Genomic DNA, 8,473 nt, shown 5'->3' with positions numbered 1-8,473 from the left:
CATGAAACAGGTGAGGCACAAGAGGTACTGGATGCTGAACCTCCTTAGACAACAAGGGAAGGGACCACACTCAAAGGCAGCTCCACGTTCTGGTGCTCTGCCCAGCTTACAGGGGAGCACTACCAGCACTCTGAGCCTGCCAGGAAGAGCTCTGAGCCAATGCTACATTTCCCATGAACAGTGGGAGGCATGAGAAAATGGGCATATGCCATTAAAGATGTCATATAGACACTGGTTTTAAATGCCAGGGGTAAAGATGGAGGCAAGAGGGAGGAGGAGAGCTGTAGAGCTGTGCAGCTGGCACTGGTATGCAGAGGTGTTTTTTGACAAGGTGGTTGCTGTTGGTAGGGGTGAGGTCTGTAGGAGGTCAGCTTAGAGCAGCTCTTACTTTTGCCAGTAAACAAGAAAAGGACTTCAGATTCTACTCCTTCCTTTCTAGAGAGCATGACGTTGTTTTCAAGACCTTTTTTTGTCCTACAGCTCTACGGGGAGGCACAGCTATATGGTGGTGAGGACATGCCTGCTGCTGCCCTCCTGCCTGTTCAGACCAACACCTTCACCCCAGGTGATGATGCCAAGCTCTTGAGCGGAAAGAAGAAGAACTATGCACTTAGTCAAGTTTGGACAGATCCTCTGCTTTTCAATCTCATTTGGTTCTCAGTGTGGAGCTCTGTAGTGATGGTTCAGTTGAGATGACTTGCAACTCTGTCTTCTTATTGCCCAACAGCCAAACAGCTCAGTGCAGCGGAAGGGCTGGTGCAGGAGGAGGACGGTGATGCTGTGAGGTGATCCCCATGCTTCCCATTGCTCCTAACACACTTTAACGTACCTCATGCATTTCTGATTTCCTAACTAAAATCTGTTTCCCACAGAGGCCAAATGTTGAATTGCAAGCACAGATCTTCCTGTGGCTCAGTGCCCCTGGACTGGCCTGAGTCAGTTAAACAGCAACCAGGCCATCTCCAGGGAAAGGGGCTGGAGACTGACTGGGAGCTCTCTCTGCGGGTTTGTACTTGTCTTGGTCCCAGAAGGCAAAGGCTGTTCCCTCCCTGGAGAGGAGCTGCTGGTTTTACTTTGGAACCAGCCCTCGTGACTCTGGGTAGTGCTGAGAACCATGGGCACCTGCTGATGAGGATGCCACAGATTTCCTTCCAGTTTTCGGCCTGAGGAAGTGAAAATGAAAATACGAACAAAAAAAAGCTCTAACAACGTCACCTGTTACTTTCTGAAATTAACCTTCAAAAAGCTGGTTTGTTTTTTTTACTGGATCAGTTTCAGCTTCCTCTTCTGCCCTATGTCCTACACAACTATCTGAAAGGAGGTTGTGGTGAGGTGAGGATTAGCCTTATCCCCCAAGTGACAAGTGACAGGACAAGGGGAAATGGCCTCAAGTTGTACCAGGGCAGGTTCAGGTTGAATATTATGAAAGATTTCTTCACTGAAAGAGAGAAGCATTGGAACAGGCTGCCCAGGGTAGTGGTGGAGTCACCATCCCTGGAAGTCTTCAAAAAATGAGGGGATGTGGCACCTTTACAATACGGTTTAGTGGGCAGGGTAGGATTTGGGCAGGGTTGGACTTGATGATCTTGGAGGTCTTTTCCAGCCTTAATGATTCTATGTTCTTTTTTCTCTCTCTGACAAGAAGTGCTGACAAACAGCGACTGTCCTTGCACCTCTCCTATGGGCCAGATCTGCTTACTGAAGGTCCAACTCACCTGGGTTTTGATTTTTTATTTGAGGTGCTCTCAAAGTTTGAGGCATCCACCTGAATCTCATCTTCATCCTGCAGAGCTGCTTCCAAAGCTGCTTGAACTTTGGGAGCGATGGCTGGAGCCTCGTAGTCCCTCGTCGTTCGGCTGGGCCTATCCAATTCCAGTAACACAATGTTCTCTGCCTGAGAGAGTAAAAGCAGAATCAAAGTCTCAATGTTTTCTTACAAAATCTACTTTTCCATCCAGAAGCTCATTCTGAAGTACTTCATAAATGTATGCAGGACACTGTACAAATTTACACCCCACAGATGAACACATGATGTTCTGAAATTCACATTCCCCTGCTCAGAAGGGTGAGGATGCAAAGGTTGGAACCACATCTGGGCTTACCCTGTACCGAGCCACTGGGTGAATCATCATGGATTTCCTGGCATGTCGGCTCAGTGGCCTTTTGTATCCCACGGCAGATACTGGTCTTTTCATCATCTGCTGGTTGCTGTAGAAAAACAGAGACTCAGTCTGTTATACCCCAAAACCAAAGGCTCCTCTTAGAGTTTATGAGCTACAACATCTGCAAATTCCACACAGAAATCTGTTTCAAGAGAGCAGAAACTACCCAGGCTGCATTTGCAGAAGCAGGAAAGAAACCTGATAGGAAGGTACTGCTATTTTAAGGGTGAATACACTGTTACATCTGTTTTGCATAGAATTATTTGGCTCACCTGAATGAAAAATCCTAATCTTCCAAGAATTCTCCTAACTGTACATTTCTATTTTACTAAGAGGAATAAATTGTTCCATTTTATTGTGCAGCAAGAAGCTATGAACTCTAGAGGGCCAGTTGAAATCCCCAGTTCAGTCTCTCTTTTGGGCTACCTTGTCCTGGGCAGCTAAGGGGTTTCCTGTGTCCTATAATTCCATCACAAGAAATGAGCAGAAGTATACTCACTCCAGACGGGTTATGGGATGCAGTTTCCAGTGGTCTTCCTCTTCATCAAAGAATGATCTGTTCATGATCTTATTCTTTTCTTCCAAGGGAATAAAATTTTCAATAATCAGGTGCCTACATGCAATCATGAAAATGAGAAATACACAAGAAACATAATTAGAAGATGACTTTCCCCACTGCTCCTCTCCTGCTGACGTAATACAGCCCTGGAAAAGGAGGAGTGGGTTAGTTTTCTCATGTGTAGATTTTGTTCCACAAAGATGTGCAAGGCAGTCCCTTCACTCCCCACCCAGAGAAACCCTCTCTGTTGCAGTTAATAGCAGGTGATGGAGTGATGTGACTTACTTTAGCTTTAGTTCCCTGGTAAGTTCATTCTGGGTCTGTTCCAGTTCCTGACGCTCTTTGATGTGCTCTTCTTGGAGATCATGGATCTCTGCCTTCACAGCTTGCAGCTTGGAAAATAACTGGAACAGACAACAAGAGCCAAAACTCATCACTTGCCAACATTCCTCTCACTTACACACACAAGCTGATTTTATTCCCAGCCCACTAGACAGGGAATCATCTTCTTTTTACCTTTTTGAGTTTTTTGGTCTTTATGTCCACCTCTTGCTGAAGAGAACTATAGGTCTCCTTCAGCTCTAGGGTTTCCTCATCCTGACTTTCCATCTGTTGCTGGATTTCTCGCTCCCGACGTTTCTGAAGAACATGACACACAGCATTAAGGACCACCATGCCCTTGACACTTCCAGCTGACACACCTGAAATGAACACTCAGAATGGTTTTACTTCCCTGCCTTTCTAGGGCTTCTCATTTACCTTCCAGTTCTTCCCATCCCTTCCCAATACCAGAAACACCAATTCTACTTTATCCTTGTTTTGCTGTTGAAATCAGGTAGTGAGAATAAGTGCTCAAGATTGAACTAAAGGAATCAAATGTCATTTTTAGATTACTTTTTACTTTTCTTTTTATCAATTTATACTAGTCATTGCATTTCAGAATCACCATCAGAAACTGCATTACAGAACATAAACTTTTAGCCCAGAGTAAACCTCTCTCCCTTGAGCTAAAGGCTGAACTGGTGCCCTCAGAGCTCTTACAATTATTTCTTCCCTTACACACAGCTCCAGTCAAGACAGGATGTAAATCTTTAAAATGAAGAGCTAGAAGGAAACTATTTAGTTAGGAAACTAGTTAGTTAGTTCCTAACTTTGTTAGGAGCTGCAGTAATAGAACAAAGGGTAACAGATTCAAATTGAAGGAGGAGAAATTTAGGTTAGATATTAGGCAGAAGTTTTTCCCTGTGAGGGTGGTGAGACACTGGCACAGGTTGCCCAGGGAAGCTGTGGTTGCCCCAACCCTGGCTGGGTACAAAGCCAGGTTGGCTAAAGCCTTGAGCAACCTGTTCTAGTGGGAGGTGTCCCTGCCCAGGGCAGGGGGTTGGAACTAGATGATCTCTCAGGTCCATTCCAACCCCTAAAATTCTATAGTTCTATTATAAAACTTCTTTACATATTTCATACAATGACAAATAGGTCACAAGTTCTTTCCCCTTCTTTGACTTCCATTAAACCCATTTTAGGGTTAACCCTGAGAAAATTTTCTTCTAGTTTCCCCAGACACAACGTTTTGTGGAAGTTCCACAGCAAGAGGCTTTTCATATGAAACAACAAATCTCCTTCCTTGTACCTGTTCTGCAATTTCCTGTCGTTTCTGTTCCAGGATTTTCTGCTGTTCATTTGTGTGATCCACAATATTTTTCCCTCCCACCAGGAGTTTGCTTTCCATTGTCTGAAAGGAAAAACCAGAGTCAGAAGTCTCTTAGTGACCATAGAATGTAACTCTCTTTATGGATACAACTTCTTCAGTGCAGCTCCCTTATTTACCCTTCTCTTTCAAGGCAGCTGATATAAGAATTACTATTTGTTACAATTGCAACGAAGCTGTGGGATTAATGAAACAGTAACTTTTATAGAACTAGGCACTGCTGCAATGTGTGGCCAAACGTGTGCTCCCCTGAGAAGAACTTGTTAACAATCTGTGAAAGCATGGAGCATGTTCTGTGCCCCAGCTTGTGAAAAGATGCATCATCACATTTTATTCTGCTGATTCCTTAAGATCTTACAAAATCAGTACATGAGAACAACAAAACAACTCATGAATACTCAAATATGTAATTAATGGTGGAAATTTCAACTTCTGGCTCGAAATAGTTGATTTTCAATTCTTTCAACCTAAACACAAATCACTATCCTGGAAACATCTTGTGAAATATCTTTCCAGATTGGAAAACCCTCCATTCTCCCCACAGCCCAAAGAAATTGCTTTCAAAGAGAATGACAAGGAAGAATTCTACCTTGATTTTAGCACTCAACATCTCTGTCGCTTCCTTCTCTCGCCTCAGGTCCTCCATTTTCTTCTCCTTCTCTTTCAGCAACCTCATCTTTTCTTCCGCTACCAAGCTGTGATCCTCAACTATAGCTTTCTTCTCAATTTCCAGCTTCTCTTGTTGCTCCCTCCAATAGTCATCTTTGTCATCTCCTTCATCCTCACCCTCTTCAGTGTCCTCCTCATCTTCCCCACCATCTCTCCTCCTTTCCCTCCTCTTTCTTTTGCCAATAGACCGTTTTTCCAGTTGTGCCTTGAGCCGAGCAATCTCTTCCTGGAATTCTCGTAGCAGAGCCTCCTTGGGATCCTCATTGACCTGTGGCTTGTTCTTGATGTTTTTGGCACGGTTGGCATACCTCAGTGTGGTCAGTGTCTCCTCTACATTGTAAGAAGCAGGGCCTATATTGGCCACCATCACAGTTTTGGCATTGCCACCTAGTGAGTCCTGAAGTAACCTGGTCAGCTTGGAGTCCCGGTACGGAATGTGTGTGCTTTTCCCATCTACTAGGGCAGAGATAACATTGCCCAAAGCTGAGAGAGAGAGATTGATTTTAGTAGCTTCCTTTAACCTCTCTCCTTGTGCTCCAGTCTTAGCCTGCCGCTCGCTGCCTGCAAGATCAACCAGGTTGAGCTTCCCAACACGGATGTGATTCTCTCCATCCAGTCCCAACTCGCTGCATTCGATAGTGATCTGGAAAATGGCATGAGATCGTGAGCTGTGTTCGTTCATGTTGGTGGCACCAACAGAGCGATTCTGGTTGCCCAAATTCATGATGTGCTCTATCTCTTTGACGCTTTTTGTAACAACCGTGGTCAAATCCTTAACAAACACCCCTGTGTCTGGTCTCTCCTTCAACTCCAGTCGCTTGGACTGATCCTTTGATAACAAGTCTCTGATTTCTTCTTGGTATATTTCCAAATAAGATGCTCTAACTAGGTATTGCTGATTTTGAGATCGTGAGATGTGGGTGAAGATGTGATCGAATGAGTTGGGGATGACTCCTCTCTTTTCGGGATCACCACGCACCCCTTCCATCGTATATGTTTTCCCTGTCCCAGTCTGCCCATAGGCAAAGATTGTCCCATTAAACCCTTGCAGAACAGAGTCCACAAGAGGTCTGAAGGTCTCATCATAGAGCTCGACCTGTTTGGAATTCCAGTCATACACAGCATCAAAGGTGAAAGTTTTAGGCAGTTCATGAGATGTTCCCCGTGGATTCTTCACTGAGACCTGCCCTAACTTGACATCCACATTGACAACCTTTTCATATGAAGCAGTTTTCTCTTTGCTGTTCATGGGTCGGCAGCGAACCACCACACGCACAGACTCGGAGCTCTTTGGCTTAGACATGACGGTGAGTCTGTGGCTTGTGTGATCCGACCGATGGATGATCCCGTGCTAGGAACCTGGAACAGAAACAAAGCAGGGATGTCTGAAGGCAGTTTGCTGCAGAGCACAACTTCTCACAAAGCCAAAAATTTGACTTATCTGTTGGAGCATCATTTTACGTTCACTAAGGTGCAAGGGACTTTGAAGAATTAAAATCACGTACGACATGAAAACTTTGTAAAGGTCTCAGCTGAGTATTATTTCACCAAAGCCTGTGCATCAAAATATATCATTTTTACAAGCTCTGTTGCAAAAAATCATCATCAAAAATTTCCTTGGGTTTGTGAGGGAAAACTCCTTGCTCTTCCTACAGAAGCACATGGTAGCTACCAGGGGGATGAGGAACATGCACTGAATTGACCAAACTGAACACTTATCCAGAATTTACTTTACAGCCTGAACTGTGAATTTAAACTGCTACAGGATTTTGGATAGTTACTGAATAAAACCATTTCCCTCCTAACTGACAGCTCCTGATAAAGGTGGCCTTCCTGTCTGACCCATAGCAAACACAAATTCTAGAACACCAACACAGAAAGAATATGTGAAATGAGGACAAACCCTGCAGAATTTCAAAAAACAACTCTCCTTCTACTTATCCTGAGGAGCTGTATACACAAACACACACTTCTCCTGCCACAGCTACCAGAGATATTCCAGTAAATCAAGGTCACAAGAGAAAATTTTTTCGGACAAGCTTCCATGACAACTGCTGTGTCACATATCTGCCTGTTTACACTGACAAGTACTCACACTAGGCACAAGTTCTGAAAAGCAGAGCATGGATTTATTTTATATATTGAATATCCAAAACACTATTCTGATGAGAAATGCCATTTTGTAAGCAACTGTGACAAATATTAAAGGACCAGAATTATATTAGGCTTGCCAGAGCTACACAGTCAACAAAAATGATGTCACACATTTGCTGCTGCTCTGGGTGTTTCTCCTCGAGGCAAGCTTGATCAGCTTTTAACACCTTTCCCCATTTCACTTGCAAGTCTCTTTTTATAGTCACAAACAACTTCTTTTACCCCTGATTTGGGCTATTTTCGTAACAACCTGTCACGAATCATCTCCAATTATTTTAGCTGCTGCGGTGAAGTTTACTGGAAACACAACAAATTGTGGTTCTTCTCAGACTTATCCAAGTGTATAACTGGACAATAAAACCAATTAGTTTGTGTTTGTATTCCCCAGAAACTCCAGAGCAATGTCTGAGCTGCCTGGAATGGCTCGACAGGGATGGCCAGAGGAGCTGGGAATGCCACTGTGTCATCTGCTCTTCTCCATTGGGAATTTATGAAATTAGTTCAGCCTAAAGTGACCTGGGCCAGGGACCTATGAGTCAAGGTCGAGGTTGAGATGGATGCACTTGAAGATGTGCCCCAAATGACCAAGAGAGGAGAGTGGAAAGAAATTGAAGCCTTTTTGTTTATTTCAGTCAACACAAGGTTGTGTCTGAAAAAATAAGCAATGCCACAACCTGAATACACGCTGGGGTAACCACTTCTCCTCAGAAGCTTCCAGGGAGCTGACAGCTCGGCCAGATGTGCCCCAGGCACACTGAGCTCTCCCTGGCCACCTGCCACTCCTCCTCCTGCCCTGGCAGGTGATGTCCTGAGGCCTCTTCACTTCCTGCCTTAAAGAGCTCAGAAATATTTCCTTGGAACTGCCCAAACCCTTCCCTCGTGTCTCCTCCGCACATCCCCAGGTCTCTCACTCGACACATTCCATTGCTTGTTGCCCTTCAAATCTTTCAAATATTTGTGGGTTCCTAATGTCCTGGTCGAAATGTTGAATTTTTCACTCCTTCCCATGCCAAACCACCCCTTATGCTGCTGTTTTCCTCTCTCCTCCCCACCGGACGCTGCAGGGGCTGGGCAGGACACCCTGGAGCTGGGCCAGCAGTGCCACCTCTGCCGCGGTGTGCCCATTCCTCTAGTGCCTGTGGTCACCTCGGCCACCTCTGTCCGGCTCAGCACGGCACCCGCGGGTGCTCCCTCCCCCGGGGGGTGCGGGACCGGGCGCGG

General features: G+C 45.0%; 1 protein-coding gene across 1 annotated transcript; it reads right to left on the bottom strand.

Annotated features, from left to right (window-relative positions):
* Positions 1-585: 585 nt before the first annotated feature.
* Positions 586-6,453, bottom strand: KIF3B (kinesin family member 3B). The gene is made up of 8 exons (XM_009081106.1): positions 5,019-6,453; positions 4,352-4,453; positions 3,238-3,360; positions 3,007-3,125; positions 2,662-2,775; positions 2,103-2,208; positions 1,716-1,894; positions 586-1,163 (listed from the first exon to the last, which is right to left on the bottom strand). The coding sequence occupies exons 1-8, from the start codon at positions 6,399-6,401 to the stop codon at positions 1,070-1,072; spliced, it is 2,220 nt and encodes a 739-aa protein (XP_009079354.1). The 5' UTR covers positions 6,402-6,453; the 3' UTR covers positions 586-1,069.
* Between the last annotated feature and the right edge of the window lie 2,020 nt (positions 6,454-8,473).

The sequence above is a fragment of the Acanthisitta chloris genome, unplaced genomic scaffold (genome assembly GCF_000695815.1).
Source record: "Acanthisitta chloris isolate BGI_N310 unplaced genomic scaffold, ASM69581v1 scaffold9218, whole genome shotgun sequence".
Taxonomy (NCBI): domain Eukaryota; kingdom Metazoa; phylum Chordata; class Aves; order Passeriformes; family Acanthisittidae; genus Acanthisitta; species Acanthisitta chloris.
This window is presented reverse-complemented; position numbering and strand designations above follow the sequence as displayed.

Coding starts and splice junctions, on each gene's coding strand:
- KIF3B (XM_009081106.1), bottom strand. CDS start 6,401: ATGTCTAAGCCAAAGAGCTCCGAGTCTGTGCGTGTGGTGGTTCGCTGC. Junction 2,776..3,006: donor ACCAGGGAACTAAAGCTAAA/GTAAGTCACATC, acceptor GATTGCATGTAG/GCACCTGATTATTGAAAATT. Junction 1,164..1,715: donor AATAAAAAATCAAAACCCAG/GTGAGTTGGACC, acceptor TCACTTCCTCAG/GCCGAAAACTGGAAGGAAAT.